This window comes from Chaetodon trifascialis, chromosome 23 (genome assembly GCF_039877785.1).
Source record: "Chaetodon trifascialis isolate fChaTrf1 chromosome 23, fChaTrf1.hap1, whole genome shotgun sequence".
NCBI classification, from domain to species: Eukaryota; Metazoa; Chordata; class Actinopteri; order Chaetodontiformes; family Chaetodontidae; genus Chaetodon; species Chaetodon trifascialis.
Window position 1 is genome coordinate 12,799,316 of NC_092078.1, and position 18,797 is coordinate 12,818,112.

The 18,797-nt window shown below is 46.2% G+C and overlaps 2 protein-coding genes across 2 annotated transcripts; one reads left to right on the top strand and one right to left on the bottom strand.

The window, feature by feature from the left end:
• Nucleotides 1-339: 339 nt before the first annotated feature.
• On the bottom strand, nucleotides 340-4,695 carry nagk (N-acetylglucosamine kinase). Its single transcript, XM_070993135.1, has 10 exons — nucleotides 4,640-4,695; nucleotides 4,150-4,234; nucleotides 3,814-3,912; nucleotides 3,559-3,700; nucleotides 3,070-3,180; nucleotides 2,877-2,989; nucleotides 1,959-2,046; nucleotides 1,775-1,872; nucleotides 1,593-1,671; nucleotides 340-1,495 (listed from the first exon to the last, which is right to left on the bottom strand). Exons 1-10 carry the CDS (start codon nucleotides 4,666-4,668, stop codon nucleotides 1,293-1,295), a joined length of 1,047 nt encoding a protein of 348 aa, XP_070849236.1. The 5' UTR covers nucleotides 4,669-4,695; the 3' UTR covers nucleotides 340-1,292.
• Nucleotides 4,696-6,621: 1,926 nt separating this feature from the next.
• On the top strand, nucleotides 6,622-18,139 carry dok1b (docking protein 1b). The gene is made up of 5 exons (XM_070993084.1): nucleotides 6,622-6,975; nucleotides 13,742-14,065; nucleotides 14,777-14,876; nucleotides 14,987-15,159; nucleotides 15,830-18,139. The coding sequence occupies exons 1-5, from the start codon at nucleotides 6,919-6,921 to the stop codon at nucleotides 17,195-17,197; spliced, it is 2,022 nt and encodes a 673-aa protein (XP_070849185.1). The 5' UTR covers nucleotides 6,622-6,918; the 3' UTR covers nucleotides 17,198-18,139.
• The last annotated feature ends 658 nt before the right edge of the window (nucleotides 18,140-18,797 follow it).

Genomic DNA, 18,797 nt, shown 5'->3' on the forward strand with positions numbered 1-18,797 from the left:
GACCTCCCTCGGTGTCTCCATCCAAAACACCAGGTAACCAGGGCAACGGCCGCGCGCGTCATCTTCTCGAGAGTCGCCAGGAGCTCCTCATAGTTAATCACGGAACATGCAGAAATATGGCTGTGGAGAGCAGCCGGATGTGACTGAGAACCATTGGGTTAAATGGCGCAGTGGCGCTCCCAGAAACAAGTGTTATTTTAAAAATCCTGATTTATTTGTGGGTCCTTAACGTTACAAGGGTTAAGCAGGCAAGTATTCTGTTGCCAAATTGCCAGCAATTATTTTTTGCATGTAAAGCATTCAGCTATAACTTGAAGAAAGACACATTAGGAGAAAAGAAAAGCATGAAAAGCGGATTTTAATTCTACTTCCGGTAAATATATGACACTACTGTGATAAGGCTGCGCAGTATTACGCACGGAAAACAAGGAGACCGCATATCTTCAAAATGTCCTACATCACCTTCAGCGACATTCAGTTTAAAAAAGGTGCTTGAGAGATTATTCATATATGTTCATGCTGCAGCTAGGCAGGTCCCAGACAACAAGAAGTTTCCTCTGAAGCAGCCTCTGCGCGGGATTCCCACACTGTCAGTGAGTCGTGAGTGCTGTGCCATGATTGTCCTCCTCTATAATGTCTGATGTATTCTTTCTGACCCCATCCCATGTTTAGGTGCACCACAGATGGGCCAGGCCAGCTATGATTGCTTTGTGAATAGAGATTGTTTTTTGGATGCATTAAGTAACATCTCAGCGCCTGTGGACCATGAGTGTTTCCTGTTAGTTATTGGATTCATAAACCAAACAATTCACAAGCGAAAAGGTGGCGTAATAATGCCATCCACGAGCCTGCAGAAGAATAAATCAAGAGTTGATTTTTATTAAAGGAGTCATTTCTCTGGCTATTTTAACTGAATACCACATTAACTGTGAGCAGACAGTTTTCAGATTTCACAGCGCAAGCGGAGGCTGAATTATCTTGGGGATCAGAGAAGATTCCCAACCCTGAGTGAGTTTTCTGTTGACAGTCTTTATTATAAAGTGTTCGAAAGGTGCAAAGATTTGCAGCGACAGTAAACTGAACATAATGTCATTGTCAGAACGGCCACATGCAGCAGCAAAAACAAGATGTGGAATATTGTAAATCACAAATAAAAATGCTTTACCATTATTACATCTTCATTTTTATCATTACAGTAAACATTATTAGCAAAGATGAGTATAATCACATACAGGCCGACACATGGTCCCTTTAGCTGATGGTTCAGATGTACAGGATGTGCACCTCAACCCTCATTGGCTGCTGTTGAAAGTGTGTCGGTAGAAGACTTTGACGTTGGCTTTGTAATCCATAGCTATGGTGACACCGACGCTCTGACCCCCCAGACTGGCACCACCGAGGGCTGAAGACTGCTTCAAAACCATGAGGCTGTAGCCATGGAAACGACCATTGAACTTGTCAGATGATGCCACTTTATCCAAGACCTCAGTGAACCCTGGTCAGAGACAGAGAGACGCAGAAACAAAGAGATGAAGCCGAACTGAACCGCTTCGATGACAGGACCTCATTTTCTTGACCTGAGGGACACTGACCTGACCTCAGCAGCTCCCAGCTCTTCCACACCGAGCCCACGCACAGGACGGGCAGGCCGAGGTCGCTGCTCAATAGAGGCTGTCGCGACACACAGACGAGGAGATTAAAAGAAATTCATGTAGTGAAGGTTTATAACAAATGAGTGAAAGCTCAGCAAACACAAGTGTGTGTGTGGGTTTACGTCTTGTGCTGCAGGTAAGACTGCTTCTACGTGTTTTGCCAGGACTCTTCCAGCCTGAGTGAACACATGCTGGCACAGAGCATCCCCTGCCTCTGCACCTGAAACACATGCACACACGTGCTTTTCATTTCCAATGCAACCGTTTTCTTTAACAGAACCAAGCAGGAAGTGACGCGCCGCCTACCTTCAGCCAGCTTCTTGCAGAGACCAGCAAAGTAGGACTTCTGGAAGTTCCTGTAGAGGTACGGCAGCATGCCCATCAGATCTGACACCTGAGGCAAATTGTTTTCCTTGAATGCATGTCTCTACTGTGAGGTGTTTTTCTTCCAAGCCCTAGTTCATCTCTTAAAGCTGCAGTAGGTAACTTGTATAAAAATATTTTTTGTCATATTTGCTAAAACTATGCTCAGACAGCAGTACATGAAACATGTAATCCTTGAAAAAAAAACAAAAAAAACCCTGGTCCCACCTACTGCTCCTACTACGATTTAGAAGAATCCACTGCGCCTGACACAAAACAACCAATCAGAGCCAGAGGAGCGTCTGAGGGAGTGTCTGACATCTGTCAATCACTACTCACTCACGATGTGAACTGCCCCCTCCCTCCACTCATGCTGCCGGCTGCCACTCAGTCAAACAGCTCTGAGAGGCGTCAGGAGGCTAGTGAAAGCTATGGCGGAGCAACAGCCACCCGCAAAGGAGAAACTGGCCATACCGCCGCTGCCAACAACAGCATGTACGGCTAAGACAACAAATAACCATAAAGCTAATATGGTGATTGTTACAGTAACACTAAATATGGTGATTGTTACAGTAACACTCCACAGCACGTACGGTATGTTAGCGACTGTGATGTAGCGGCTGAGCAGAGTTAGCTTGTTTCTGATGCTAAGGCTAGCGTTACTGGTTGTCACGGCAGCCACATAGATGCCGCAGGGAGGAGGGGCTTGGAGGCAGGGCATCAGTGCAGCGGAGATGGAGGGGGAGTGATGTGGAACTTGTGTTGGTTCAAATCTTCAGGCTAAGTCTGCTCTCTTCTCCATCTTACCCACTGCAGCTTTAACACGATGAGGACATTTCCTCACTGTTCCTTCAGCCTGACCTGGTAGTATTCCTCTGTGGCTTTTCTGACATATGTAACATCGTGAGGAGGAGCGACCAGGTTGTCTTTGGCGTCAAATACCGTCTTCACCGCCAAATGAGCGATCCAGAATGCTGAGAGGAGAGAGTGGAGAGATGTGTAAACACTTTGATTCAGTCAGTAAAGATAAAGAAACACATACTGCCATGTTTACCTGATCCCTCATCGCCCATCATGTGACCCCAGCCTCCGCAGCCGATCTGTGAGCCATCAGGATTGACTAACCTGCAGTTAGAGCCGGTCCCTGATATCAACACTACACCTCCTATAGAGGAAACAGCGAGACTGATCTCATTAAGCCGTAAAGTTTAGAAAGACACACTATGGGTTTTATGACTTTTACTGTATACAGCTACACCTAAGGGGGTGAAGTATGAATCCTTGTGCTGCTATAACATATTATGATCGTCACTTCCGCTTATCTGTACATGTGAGAATCATTCAAATGCTGATGGTGCAAAAGTAGCTACAGTGCAATCACATTCAAACCCTCTAACATGTATATAGTGCAAAATAGCTCAGGTTTTATTGCATTTTATGCACATTCAGATGGTAAAAATGGTTGAAAATAGACTGAGATGAATATAATGAAGTGTAAATGCAGTTCGTTGTTGATGAATCAATACATAAAAAGACTACGTACCACAATCACTGGCGGTGGCCATGGCTCCGATGGCATCGGTGGTGATGATGTAGTGACGGCTGAGAGTGGGGAACCGTTCCTTCATCTGCTCGATCAGCTTGTCGATAGCTTCCTGCTGCTCCCCTCCACTCAGAGACATGCCCTGCACACACACAGGAGACCGGTGTGTAAAACGCTCGACTCTGCGATATTTTCTTCATCGGTTGCTTCCATTGAGAAGTCGCTCGTGGTGGGCAGATGTGCAGTTTGACTGACCAGTGAGCACAGTGGCGTGTTCGGATCCAGCCCAGCCTCTGTCTTGGCTCTCTGGATCATGTCATTGATGGCTTCCACACATTTGTCCACACCGACTAACTACACACACACACACACACACACACACACACACACACAGTTGTCATGTTAACTGGCATTTGTTTTGATTGTTAAAGAAACAACAATCTATCTAATACGCATGTATTGAGTAAACATATAAAGCAAGTGCAAACACGCAAACCCTCCTTATTAATCCATTTTTCCCTCCCTGCCATCCTTACTTCCTACACTTCTCCACTCTTCCAACCCAACTTTGCCATGCCTGCCCCGGCTCACCCAGTGGTTGGTGGACGATCCCTCCGTCTCTGCCAGGATCTTTCCATCTGCTGCCACCAACACAGCTTTGGAGTGGGTCCCACCACTGGAGGAGCAGACAGACGAGCATACAGCACATGATCGAGCCGACACCAAGAACAACAGACAGTCATTTCCTGCCATGAGTAAACTAACAGCTGAGGCTGCAAGGCCACGTATACTCTTTGTTCTGAAGTTCAAAAAGAGCTTCACATTTCACATGTACTTTCAAATTGCAGAAAAATGCAGATAAAGTCATATACGAGACACGCACGGAAGGTTTAAGTTCCCTTTTCAGTCACAAGACTAGCACGGTCAGGATGAAACTCTTTCAGCATGAGCTATAAGCTCCTTATTTCAAGATGGCAACCGCAAAAACACGACTAAAAGTCTGCAAAACATGAAATCTTTAACTGATAATTTTTTTAAAAAGTAGAACAGGACAAGCTTTGTTGTTTTAACTCATTCTCACCCCTCCACTCCGCCGAACACCGCTGCCATGTCTCTCTTACAATTATGATCCCGTCGAAGCGTGCAAATATCGCGAGAGCGGCAACTGCGCTCTGACCTGCAATGCTGACTAATTACCAGTAGGTGGCAGCTGCATTTAGGGAAAAATTGCCCTGAACCGACAGCTCACATCAAGCTGTGGCGATGATTTTTAAAAGAAAAACATAAAGTACGGCAAAAATGATCATAAACTATTCTCATACTCTAAAAAACACAGTTAGTGTCAAGAATATTTGGTTATGGGCCGAAAATAGGGAGAACTTGAGTTACACTATGAGCCAGCAGCATCTGCAACACATTAATTTGGGGGCCAGCTTCTCTTTGCCAACATATGCTGCTTAATAATGACTACCATTCTTTGGCTACGCGAAATGCCTTGAACGTCACTGTAGTTTAAGGAGGCCATATCTAAGGACTAATAGTGAGTTCACAGACGCCTGGCCTTACTTTATGATATGTGTTCGCAAAGGGAATAAGAGCAGTTTTCTATGAGATTTCTAGTCCTGCTGTGCTATCCTGCACTCCATTTGCCTAAATAAACGCCATTTGTTGTTACTCGCTGTTTATAGCATAGTTAATATTCTGCATGTAGTTTGTTTGCGTTAGAAAGCGCGTGTCAGAGCTGAAACTAACAGAGAAGTTACACAAGAGCGAGGAGGCGGGAGGAGAGGAAGGAGCCGCGCGGCGCGTTGCGCTCAACGCGCGCTGCTCACTCCTCCTGCAGGGAGAGCACCGCGTCAAGTATTGCAGTGTTAACACAATACCGGATGTTACTTAATCCAGCTTTCAAAATAAAATCACCAGAACGAAAATACCGAGTTCTTTCATAAACAATATATCGATCCTTAATGTTTTGATTTGTATTTAATTTCATAAACATTTCCCACAGTATTTTGGCTCACTATTTAACTCCCAGTTGTCATTAGATTCAGTGTGAACTGCTGCAGAACATACTAGTATACATGACAACCTCATTACATGCTCAGACACCCAGAAACCAACCATGATTTTACTGTGAACTGGACCCTTGTTTTCCGTGCCTCACTTAATTTGTACACCATGTCAGCATAATAAATAATTATGTTGTTTGAACTACATTTTGACACAGGTCCCTTGACAAGAGAGGGCCTCAGTATAAAGAAATAATGCAGGCCAGTGCTTTAGTGGCACACCCTCCCTCACCAATTGCAATAAGTCAAATGACCTTATAACCCAAACCCTATCAAAAACATTTGACACTGAGCCTGGGATGTCTGGGTACCTCTACCTAAGGTCTGGTTTGGCTTGTTGGTAATCCAAAATAATTAGGCCTCCTGAATAAGATTTAGCCAATTAGTATCTAATATACATGATGCATCGAGGGTGGGGTAAAACAGGGCGACACAAAAGTCAGCTTTTGCCTTGGGGCCCATATGAGACTTAATCTGGCCCTTTAGAAATATTTAAAAAAATAAAATATATATAATGGGCTGCACGGTAGCGCAGCAGGTAGTGCGCGTGCCTCACAGCAAGAAGGTCGCCGTTTCTATTCCCGGGTCGGGCCTTTCTGTGTGAAGTTTGCATGTTCTTCCCGTGCATGCGTGGGTTCTCCCCGGGTACTCCGGCTTCCTCCCACAGACCAAAAACATGCTCTTTAAGTTAATTGGTGACTCTAAATTGCCCCTAGGTGTGAGTGTGAATGGTTGTGTGTTTGTGCCCTGCGATCGGCTGGCGACCGGTCCAGGGTGTACCCTGCCTCCCGCCTGTTGACAGCCGAGATAGGCTCCGGCCCCCCGCAACCCCGAAGGGATAAGCGGCATAGAAAATGGATGGATGGAAAATATATATAATATAAAAAAAATGTATGCCGTTATTGTTTATTTGTTTACTCTACTTTTATTCTGAAAGCGGTAATCGGAAACGTCACGTTATCTATTAAGTGTAACTTTCCACTGGTCCAGCCCTGCAGGAGGAGTGAGAGGCGACAGAAAGGCGACCAGCCGACAACTCTCGGACATTATTGAACTCAGTCGGGACCACCCAGCGACTATTTGGACCTCTTTATTTCCACCATGACACCTTGAACTGTGCGCGAGCGGGACGATACAGGCGTTTCAACGGCTGGAGAGCGGAAGTGATAGAAGGGGGAAGTTGTTAGGGGATATAGGAAAAATAAACCCATAAAAAGTGATTTTCCTGCGTCAAGTTCAAATCAATTTTCGTCTTTCTGGAGGAAGGGTGGCCCTGGAGTGTTTGGAGGGCATGGACACCCACATTAAGGAGGGACAACTTTATGTGCAGCATCAAAAGTTTGGAAAGGTAAGTCCAAGAAAAAAAAAATATTTTGCTAGTACGGTTGTGGCGTTGGTAGAAATGACCCAAATAAAAAATAACTAGCAAGCGACTCCATATTAAATCTTTTGAGGCTGTTAATAGCATACAACATCAAGATTATAAGAGACAGAAAGGTAATATTATATATGTATAATACAACGAACCGGTAATCTACGAGGAGAAAAAGCTCTTTAAAGTCAAAGACACACTGTAGAGATATTATAGAAATATTACAGCAAGTGTGATAAACCCACTTTAAGGTGACTGTGCCTGTCATAAACAGCCTGTAACTCCTCATAGAAATGAAATCATAACGTTATTAGTTAAATTCTCTAAAGTAACATTATAGGACTGATAAAGTCACACCACATACATATGAAAGCATGGAAGTTAGGTCTTCAACATGTTTTTAATTCACACACAAGTGACGTTAACTTTGTGTTATTCCCAGTTGTAAACCAGGAAGGAGCATTTTACGTCATGACAAAGAAATAGAGCACATGTTGGTGCAATTACAGACCAGTCACAGCGCCCAGTGTCCTAAAAGACAATCCTGCTGAGGAGGCAGACAAAGGAAGTTTTTTTTTTGTTTTTTGTTTTGATGACAATAAACACATCACTAAAGGCGTCATAGAGCTGGAGAGCTGAAACATCAGAGGAACCTTTTTCACAGGCGACAGACATGTTTCCACTTCGCCCCAGCTGCATGTGCAGATGTTCGCACCATTGCAGGCGCAGTCAACAAGCCACCATCGCACCTCCTCTGCCACGATGCATTCACTCATGTCAGTTTGGAGCTCACAGAGCAGGTCTGGACACAGTTAAACGTCAGCAATAGCACCTGTGTGTGTGTGTGTGTGTGTGTGTGTGTGGGTGTGGGTGTGTCTGTGTGTTTGTTTCACTCCTTGGCCTCCGTGCAACCTCGCCTTTGGTCTCAGTGGCTAAGAATCATTTACTCTTTCAGATCTGTAAGAGGGTCTTTGTCTCTCCATCTCTCTCTGGTCATATGACATGGATCAACAAAAACGCTCGGGCCCTGTTTCCTGCCCCGAAATCACCACTCCACAATGGATATTCAAACTCCCAAAACACAGGGTCAATGCCTCTTATAAACAGGAGAAAATACAATAGAGCACGAGCAAACGAAATCTCCGCTTTTTCAGAAATAACGTTATCTTTCGAGGGGAGCAGCGGTGGATTAAAAAAGCATCAGAGCAGAGAAGAATAGCACAGGAAGCTGTGTCGGCCGATGTGAAAGTGTGGAAACTGGGGTGAGGTTTGTTGGTGAATTATGCAATCGGTAGAGCTGTCAGTGGACACACACACACACACAACACACTCGTACAGGCTCATTCCCACGTGCAGGGTTGGAAAATGTGACTTAAAAATGCAGCGGCCACTTCTGACCCAGGTTTCTGTTTCTGACTGCTGGTTTATGATGTCTGAAGTCATGGCCCTTCGAGAGGTCACACTGCAGGCTGTTAGGACGTGAACCACCACGATGCATCTCAAACATTCAAACATTTCAGTCTCCACTTGTATCTGACCTGCAGCTTCCTGAGTGAGTCCTCAAATTGTCTTGCCAGCATGAGAGCCCTCATGTTTGTTTACCAGTCCCAGATGAATCAGATTCATTCAGCTGTTGGGCTCTGCTCCATGTGCCCACAATCGTGCACTGGCTGCACCCCCAGATTGGGAGCCGTTAGATTAGTTGACCAAAGCTAAAAAAGCTGTTTAAAATTTGAAGTTATGCATTAAAAATGGCCAATATTTAGGGCTTCCTGCTTCTACAATGTGCATATCTGCAGATATTCTTTATCTCATATCAGTACAGACTGAATCTTTTACTCAGATGACACCTGGTTGAATTTAAAAAAAGTTATCCATCGATTGAGAAAAACATAGTGTTACGATAACAGTATTCTGGGGCGTGTATGTCTCTGTTTGATGGCGTCTAGTAGCGTGTTGACAGGAAATGAGCAGACTACCAGCATGCCCTAAAACTGATAGATTAATTGATAACGCCATCTGCTAAGTGACACTAGCTGCAGCCTTAGTTTTACACGTTGTACACTACAAGTCATTAATGTCTTTATTTTAATTCAAACTTATGGCCATTTTGATGTCTTTGTGTGTATCCACAAATCTCCTTCCACAGAACTCATTATGCAACTGTTTTCCAGTAGAACTCCTCTCACAAGAGAAACCTGAAAAATTAAAAGTATTTCAACACAGTGTCCCAGACCTCTGTCCAACACTGCGGCGGGACGCTGAAAGAAAAACATATCTGCTGTTCCCTCTGAGGTTTGACTGCATGACAGAGGTATTCATAACATCCAGAGCGTGGCACATGCCTCCGTTTCGGCCCCTCGCAATCGCATCTGAACAATGCCGATGAGGAGAGCGTGCCAAATATTCACGGTGACGTTGAGCTGCAGTCAGAGCTGCTGTTGAGGCTTTTATGTGTACAGTAAATGCGGTAACAGTGTCGAGGCCCGGAGCTTGATGAAAGACTCTTAAACGTTCTGCTGTTGCAATTACACTTTTTGCAACTTGTAAAGCTGTCATCCCGTTTCGCTTTGAGGCTAAAATGTGCAGCAGAGCGCTGTGATGGTGTGGATGATTTAGTGAGATAATATCTCTGTATGTGCATCAGCTTGTCAGCCACACACACGCGGAGCTCCAAGATGCCTGGATGTGCAGTTTTGCTGCACCCTGGAGCTACAGAAAGCTTTCGGTTGATCTTGATGTTGGCTGCAGTTTGCCATCTACCAGTCAAGCCTGCAGATGTGTGTATGGTTAATGAGGAGGAGCTAGCTGCCACTTGAAGAGACGAGGTGTGTCAGAAATAAAGTAGTACAACACACCCCGAGGCTGAATTTATACAAGAAGCTCATGTCTAAAGAAATGAATGCCTGAAGGATTAATGGCGTTGTGGTTTGTCTTGCTCGTCACAGGTTGCATCTCAGACGCTAAATCATGAGGAAACACCAGCTCATTGGTCGTACGAAGAGCTTGATGTAGGAGAGTGTGTAATTGTTCATATATACTCTGCCGTGGGCGTATTTTCAGGAAGAACGGCATGAGTTTGTGATGCTAAGTGGAAAGGAATGATTAAGCATGTGCAGAAGCAATGATCAGTCCTTACTCACAGTGATCGTGTAATTTAACTCCAGTCACACCAACACTCACTCGTTTTCAAGAGCAGTATTCTTTCCGCAGACAAATGTTTCTCGCTCATTTCTTTGTCCCGTGCAAGCCAGCATGAAGTAATGAATCACTTTCTTCACAATAACTGTCATCGTCTCCTGATTATGCCGACACACAGTGATTTGTTGAGACAGAACTGAACGTGTGAGTATAACTCCTGTGTTGTTGGTGATGTAATGCGATTGGTGGAGAGCAATCAGTCCCATCGTGAACACGTGGTATGATGAATGGACAGTGCAGTACTTGATATCGTCACCGCTCTGTTTGTGTCAAATTAAATGAACTTTTTACTGCGTGATATTCAGATTTTCACTCAGATTTCGTGCTCAGAGCGCCTCCGTTGTGGTCGATCAGCTTCAAGTCGTCAGAAGAGCAACCTCAGAGCTTGTTGGTGTGATATTTAACTCCACTCTGCTCCTTCGCTGCTGTCCTCTGTTGGAGTCCTGGTTATTTTGTAGGCACAGCAGAGGACTGAGGTTATGGCAGCAGAGCTGTGGTCAAAGCGGCGGTCAGCCTCTTTCTCTCAAACACACACTCTTCCTCTCCCTCATTCTCTCCTTCTCTTAAATACACATTACACACATACATGACACATAAACACACAGCTTTCCTCTATTTCTTTCGTCCTTACGCACACATTACCGAGAACAGACACCCTCCCATGCCCAAACATATTTTTAACCTTTAACACATACACACTCAGATAACCACACACACATCTCCTGCATGTGTAATTGAGGTCTGTCTGTGGCTGGTGGGAACATGGCTGAGCAGTTCAGTTGAATAGCATAACATGACCTAAAGAGAGGATGTTTGAGCAGTGACAGTTGTGGATTGGGATCCATTCATCAGGCAGCACATCGGCCAGGAGCTGTGCAAGAAAAGACGGACATCGTTTCTTACATCCATCGTGCATTAAATGAGATTTCCAACGAACAGTTGAGCTTTTTTAGCTTTGCAAAGTGTTGCCTTCGTTAAAAGTCTCGAGTTTTAAAAGCGACAGCTAACATATACGCCAGCGTGACGCTAAAGGCCGTGAACACGCACGCTTGTGTCAAATTTAACGCTGCTGTGATCTCGTGAACAGGCAGGACAGCAGTGAGGAAGTTTCTCTGCCTTGCTTTTGTCATGATCCTTTTTGCATAATTTCCACTCAGTGTTTTACTGGCTGATAACGGTCTGTTGCCTTATTTGGAGCAGCTGTTCGATGCGCACACACATGCACGCTTAGGGACCATAATGCAATGTTTCACACCCTGTTCATGTGCACTGCACAGTCACGTTTGTATGGACTGAACATTCAGAGCCTGTGTGTGTGTGCGTGCGTGTGTGTGTGCACTTGTGCACAGCAACAGATGGTCCACAATGCACCAAGGGACTCATAAAAACAATACAAACAGATGTACGTACACACATGTACTTGCACACGTACAATCAAACACACCTGGACGCAGAAGAAGGAAGCAAAGAGAATCCTGGGTAATAACAATCCCACGCATTTCCTGTCCTCTCTGGCAGTTAAATGGGAGCGGGTGAACGCGCTGGATGCATGCACATGTGTTGACTTCTGAAACCTGGTGTGTGCGTGTGCGTTAGAAACCGATGACGCTGGCTTTCGTGTGTGTGTGTGCACCTCCGCTCTTGTAATTTCAGCTCTCGGGATAATTAGTTTGTTTAAATGTTGCAGCCGAGTCACTCAAGCTGCACTGAGGGTTTGATACTTGATTGTGCAGCATGTGCATCCTGTGGCTGCACTTATATCGGGCCCATCATGCAAATACTATAATTACACTGTTTGAGTGACTCACATGTCTCTTATTTTCATACTGTGGATGATAGTGCTCTGAATTTTGAGGTAAAAGTATTTCCATTGAATTCAGACATCTGATGCTTCTAAATGCATGCATCAGGAACAATAATAGTGTATCACTCATAGGCCGTTTTTTTTGGCATATATTACTTTCTATACTGATACTACTACTGTTGATAGTGTTTTTCTGTCATATTAATGCTACTTCTCATGCTTTTACAGATTGCATACATTGGATTGTAGGCCTTACTCACATCAGACATTTTGGCATGTGACTTGAAGAAGTCGCTGCCTCGGGTTCAGGTTCCTGGTTATGGCCATGCTGGGTCACTGTCCTGCCTTACTGGGACACTTGAACGCAACACAGAGCTACGAAGACATGTCAGAACATCTGCTGTGAAAAATGCATATTTTTCTACTGTAAATATCCTCAGTCAGAACCCTTATATTAAACAAATTTGAGCGTTGTTAGAAGAAAATCTCACTGGCGAGGGAGCATCTGAGGACCCGTAGCTGTAGTTTTAGCATCTGATTCTTGTCTGTTAGCCGGATTTTCCCCACCGGTCGAAGGATTTTCAAACCTCTGACCTTCCTGTCATAAGCTCAGCTCTCTTTCAGGCAGCTTCCGCCCCAATGAGTGAGAGAATGTAGGGGAAAACACACACACACACACTGCAGCTGAGATGAGGCATAGAGTGATGTGGAGTAGACACATGTCCAGAGGGTACAAGAGATGATAGGGACTTCCCAAACCAGTGCTGAGTCTTGTTGTCTCATGCGGCTTTTATCATAATCACTTATACACTCGTTTCTGCGCCGACTGCTCACTATCATGCATGTAGCGTGTCACCACGTCCATTGTCGGCGGTGAACATCTGGAGTCTTACACACACTGCTCTGTGTCTTAGTGTTCAGTGTTGCGTGTGGTGTCGTTTGCTCACGTCCCCTTTTTGTCCCCGTGGAGGAAGAGATCATTGTTAGCCGCTGCTTCCTCACAGCTGACCTCACCGAGGGATGATGCACCTGCCGCCTAGTGAGCAGCAGGTCGTATTTTTAACCTGTTGTTTCAAAAAGCTCTAAAAAGAACTGTTTTTTTTTATTATTGATGATGTCGCAGAATGATGTAGATTTAATTTGGATTTATGCTTTAAAATACAGAAGAAGCCACCCTTGTAGCTGCTTGTGGTTAGATGTGTTTTTGGTTGCACATCTCGTGCTTGTTTGACTCAGTTTTTCGTCGTCAGACTAAACATTCACTCATTTGGCTCAAACTGTGAAAACCGGCCCAGTGCCTGCTTTGATTTTTTTGGGGGGGAAACTATTCTTTTCTGCAAAAGCCGTGCTGACTCATGCCATAACTGTGGTCTGCTGCTGCTGATTGATAGTCGAGGAAAGAACGGTGCGCGCAACAGGTCTGAGTCAAACTGCATTAGATTTATCACCACACGCCTCCTACGTTCAGCCTCAGTCAGCGGAGTCGAGTAGAAGTAAAAGAAAGACCCGGAAATATCATTCTGACTCACATCTCCTGTGGATTTCAAATGTTAACATTCTCCACTTCTCCCTTCATCAGTTTTTGATCATTTGTGGCAAACTCATCGTTTTGCGTTTCCCCATCGCTGTCTGAACAAACCACATGCAAATAGTTTTTCCCTCAGCAGACAGATGTGAGCAGGACAGATGCGTTTTTGACTTCTCCTCTCTAACTTTTCCTCCTTTCCCTCTCATCAGAAATGGAAGAAGAACTGGTTCGTCCTCTACCCCGCCAGCCAAAACGGCATCGCCCGCCTCGAGTTCTACGACTCACCATCAGGCGGAGGGGGTGGCGCCGGCGGAGGCTCGGGAAGCGGGTCCAATGAGAAAACCAGGAAGCTCGACAAGAAGATCATCCGCTTGTCCGAGTGCATTTCCATCCTGCCGGCGCTGACGGAGAGCTGCCCCAAGGAAAACATGGCCGCCTTCTGCGTGGAGACCAACGACAAGACGCACGTGTTTGCTGCAGAGAAGAACGCCACCAAGGACTGGATGGATATCATGTGTGACATCGCATTTCAGGTACATTTGCGCCTACTCTTCTCTTGTGTTTGTCTAGGGTGACCATTGCCCACAGTGTGATCTTTAGGAAATAGTGTTCTCAGTAAGTGAGTAAGACGTGGGTGATGTGTGCTTCCTTTATGTGTGTATTTTGAGCTCATCTGTCATCTATTGTGTTTTGCTCTCACTGTCCAACTGACAAAAATATTGAAAAAACCTCCTTCGTTTGGTGGGAAAAGCTGAAGAACTGCTGCTTTGAATTTAGCTCTCAACTGGGATGAGTGTGTGTATGTGTTCATGTGTGTGTGTATGTGTTCATGAGTTTTCCAAAATTTCCCACATGCCCCTGGAGTGTCTGTAGCGGCTGCAGCTTCTTTTGTGAGCACTCATATACACACACACACACACACACACACACACACACAAACATGAAGATTGCACATATTTGCAGAGAGGAAGCCAGAGGGAGTTTCCAGGAGGAAGACTTCATCCGGATCATTCTCTGTCGCACACTCAGCCTCACTTATTCTTTATTCTTTTTCTCGTTCCCGGCTCTCACTGCTCACTCTAACTCCTCTTGTCGTTACAGTCGTTTCCAGTGCTTTCATTCATTCACAGTTCACTCATACACAACACATAAGGCAACTAGAATTACCGTATGCCTCCGACCAGTGGAGGTATACAGAGGTCTTTCTCAGCTGGTTGACGGTTTGTGTCTTTTTGTGTAAAAAGGGAGGAAGTGGCTGCAGCAACAGCACTGCTGCAGACCCTAACGGAGGGCCGCAAGACCTGCAGATGTCTGAAAACCTCATCTACTACTCCAGAGAGGAGGGTAAGGATGCAAAACTCTCAACCTCACCAAAATATTGCAGCGTAGATCATCTGGCATTAAGAGAAGTGAAGCTAACCTCAGCAAAAACTCCTGTCTTCTTCTTCTTGCAGTGAACGAGTTTTGGGTGAGCGTTCAGCGCACAGAGGCGTCGGAGCGCTGCGGGCTAACGGGGAGCTACTGGCTGAAAGCGGAAAAGGACGTCTTAATCTTGAAGGAGCCAAAGAGCAAGAGGAATGTCCTGGTGTGGCCCTACAAGCTGCTGAGGAGATACGGGAGAGACCGGGTGGGTGCTTAGGAGAGAAGCGCATCAAAAATAATGGAGGTGTGACGCACCTGACGAGTACATGCAGAGGAAGTTTGGTGTGTTAAATTCGAGACCTCACTGCCATGATTGGTCGTAGTTGGGACGTGCAAATGATACTTTCAGCAGCAGTGCATGTGCCTGTGGTCAGACAGTTGCAGAGGAAATTCAGTTTTAGAGTCTGAGGTTGTTTTGTGTAACTCTGATGCTTTAAAACTCGAGTCTCGGATTTAAAAAGGGCTCTGACCTTTAAAGGGTCTGTCTGGTTTGTCTACACAAGATTATTTCTGTATGTGTGATGAAAAGGAAGTAATTCATCTGTATGTGTAGGTCTTTGTAGAGAGGAAAAGAAAGCAGAGCAAGAGAGCATGCATGTATAAGAAGCAGTAAAGAAAGTGAAGTAATAAAATAGACATGCTGAGAAAACTGAAAAATAAAATTCAGTGGAAAAAGGAAGTAAGCATTCTTTTACTGCCAAGAAAATGAGAGATGACTGGAAAAGAGTTTAGGGACTTCTGTGACTAGCTTCCGTTACTTCAGTCCCGGTCTGGCATTTATTCGGACGCCTAGTATATATTTATTTAGTCACACGCACTTAACTTCCACTTTCACGCCTAAATACATTTAAACATGTTTCCTTTTCTTTCTGCAGGTGATGTTTTCGTTCGAGGCCGGCCGGCGCTGCGACTCGGGTCCTGGCAACTTCACCTTCGAGACCAAGCAAGGCAATGAGATCTTCCTGCTGGTGGATCAGGCCATCCAGTCGCAGAAGCTGCAAGCTGAGGAGCGCCACCTCAGCTGCAACTTTGACGCAGACTGCCCTGCGTCGCTGCAGCACATACGCAACGCCGCTCCGGGAAGCGGAGACAGCAGCAGCTGCAGCAGTCGGGAGGCAGACGGCGATTCCGGTGGCAGCAAGCCGGGCTCTGCTGATGGCGTGCTTGGGAAGAGAGAGGGTGCAGATGGAGGAGGAGGAAGGGGACAAGGAGCAGCGGGAGCACTCAAAGGGAGGAGTTTACCAGAACCACCAGCCATGTTGGGGGCTTTGGGAGGAGGAGGGGTGGCAGCAAAAGGTCTTTCCTCCACCGATGAACATGCAGGTCTTTATTCAGAGCCAGCAGATTCAGTCCGTCTGCCTCTGACGGCCTCTGACTGCCTTTACTCCGACCCAGTGGACAGCATCAAGGGTCAAAGCCAAAGCAGCTGCCCATCCACCCCTCCAGTGCCCAACCCGCGCCTCCGACCAGTAGGAGACGAGGCTTCGGGAGGTGGCGTCCAAGGGGATCATCACCATATTGGCAGCAACCACAGGAAGCCGCCGGACCTGTACTCACATGTGTACGACCGGATCAACCTGGAGCTGAACGTGAAAACGAGCGGCCTGAGTCTGAACGGGGCTACAGGGGGAGGAAGAGGGGGAGGGAGAGGGGTGAACAGTAACAGGCGACCCCCAGGAGGTCAAGCAGAAGGGGCTCCGGAGGCTTGTCCTTCGGAGCACATATACGATGAACCAGAGGGTCGCGCCAAAGGAGGCGCGAACATGCCCGCCAGTTTGGGGATGAGTATTTACGATGAGGCTCGTTTGGAGCCCCGCAACCCGTGGAGACAGGAAGAGGTGGTGGCCCCATCAGGATCGGAGGGAAATTATAGCACCCCCTCCCACGGAAAGCTGTCAGAGTCCCACAGACACTCTCCTCCACAGCTGGGGCCGAGCCGTGGCACACCCCAACCTCTGGCTCCAAGGTGGCCCAAACCCGTCACCGCCCCCAAGCCGGCCAGGAGCGCTTTTGCTCGCAAGGAGCCGGTGCCTCTGCCTCCTGGGAAACATGCAAGCCCTGGGAGTAATGTGAACAATAACAACAATATTTGGGGAGGAGGGGGAGGAGGAGGAGGGGGCCGGGAGCTGTACAGCAAAGTGTCGAAACAGAAACCTCCATCTGCTAATTCGTGGTACAGCCAGCACCAGCAGGCGCCGCTGAGATCACCTGACATCATATATGACAACCTGGGAGATATTTGACATCTTGCTTTTTTCTGCAGCTAAAGCAGGAAAAAACGAGGCTGAAAATCAGACTTTTGGTCGACGCTTTTATTCTCGCAGTTCTTCTAAGGACCAAGCACATTTCTTCTGTCTGGGGTCTGGAATAATTATTTGAGACAGTCGATTCTTTCGGGCTGGATTAGCTCACAGCTATGAGAAAACCACATTACGGCTTCATTTTGAAATAGGGAGAGCAACTATCGAAGGGCCACCCTGTGTGTGTGTGTGTTTAAGACAGAGAGAGTGTGTGTGTGTTTGCATGGTCAGACCCATAATTGCAGCACCAATCCACAGTGTGGTTGGAACCAGCCACTATACTTGAACACATACACACAAACCGTTAGGATTTGCCAAAAGGAGCTCTCGGCCCACAGGCTTCACTTTAACAAGCCGAGCGAGCGGATTGGCTCTTCTCTTCTAAAACGTCTGCCGTGCTTATGAAGTGACTGGGAAACGTGTTTTTGCACTGCTGCTTTTGTGTTTCTCTGCAGTATCACACAATGTGACAGCGAGGAGTTGCCGTTTGACAGGTCTGGAGTATCTGCGAGGCTGGGACTTCAACAGGAGCGGATCTTTTTCTGCTTGTGTTTCCCGGGCTGATGTGTCATCCTAAATCCCAATGAATAAGGGGAATGTGCATTTGCAGCGTGTGAAAGTAATATGCGACGTGGGTGCATCTGAGGATCCACTGATCGAAAAACATTGATGCTACTGTTTGGGAGGAAGTGTGAAAAATGGGACTGTAAGCCCCCATTCGGGTCCTGCACAAGATAATATTATTTGAATCCTTTATGTGTCTACGGACAGACAAACCGTATGGAACTAATCAATTCCCTGCAATGTGTCAGTGTGTGTATGTGTGTCAGAAACAGCTGTGCTGTCTGTAAATATAACTACTAATAAAAATGGCTCCAAAAACTTAAAATATCTCTCCATCTGTGACCAAGAGAACTCCTCTAATTGCTACATCACGACTTCCCCTCAGTGCGTTTGTTCCATCAGGAGCCAATTAGACACAGTTTGTAGCGTTTCAAAGACTTTCTGTTCTGGACCAAACGAGACAGTAAAACAGTCTGACCTCATCCTCCACCTCCCTCCACCCCCCTCCCTCTGCCACGCTCTGTTTTTGTTGTTTCAGTCGGTCTCCAACCACTTAATCACACCGTTCAAGTCAAGCTGAAAAAAAAAACAACCCCAAAACAAAGACTTTCTTTCTTTCTTGTCTTTCTTCCTTCCTTTCTCCCTCTCTGCATTAATACTGTTGTTTGGTTGCCGCGGTGACCGCTAATGGCGGCTGGTTTGTGTCGGACACGCTGTGCATTTTAACTGCCGAGAGATACCGTGAGAGGAGGGAAGGAACACAAGATGGAAAAGAGGGGAAAAATGGGGGGGGGCGGTTAATTGACCTGCTGAAGAAGGCTGCAGAGAGTGGGTGTTTATCCCGAGCTGAGGATGACAAAAGCGTGAGAAGAAAGGGACTTAAAGATGGAGAGAAGACATGAAAAAGATGCTGACATGATGAATGCTGGCTGGATGAGCGTGTCTGTGTCTGGTTGGCTTGCATAACAGGTACAAACTG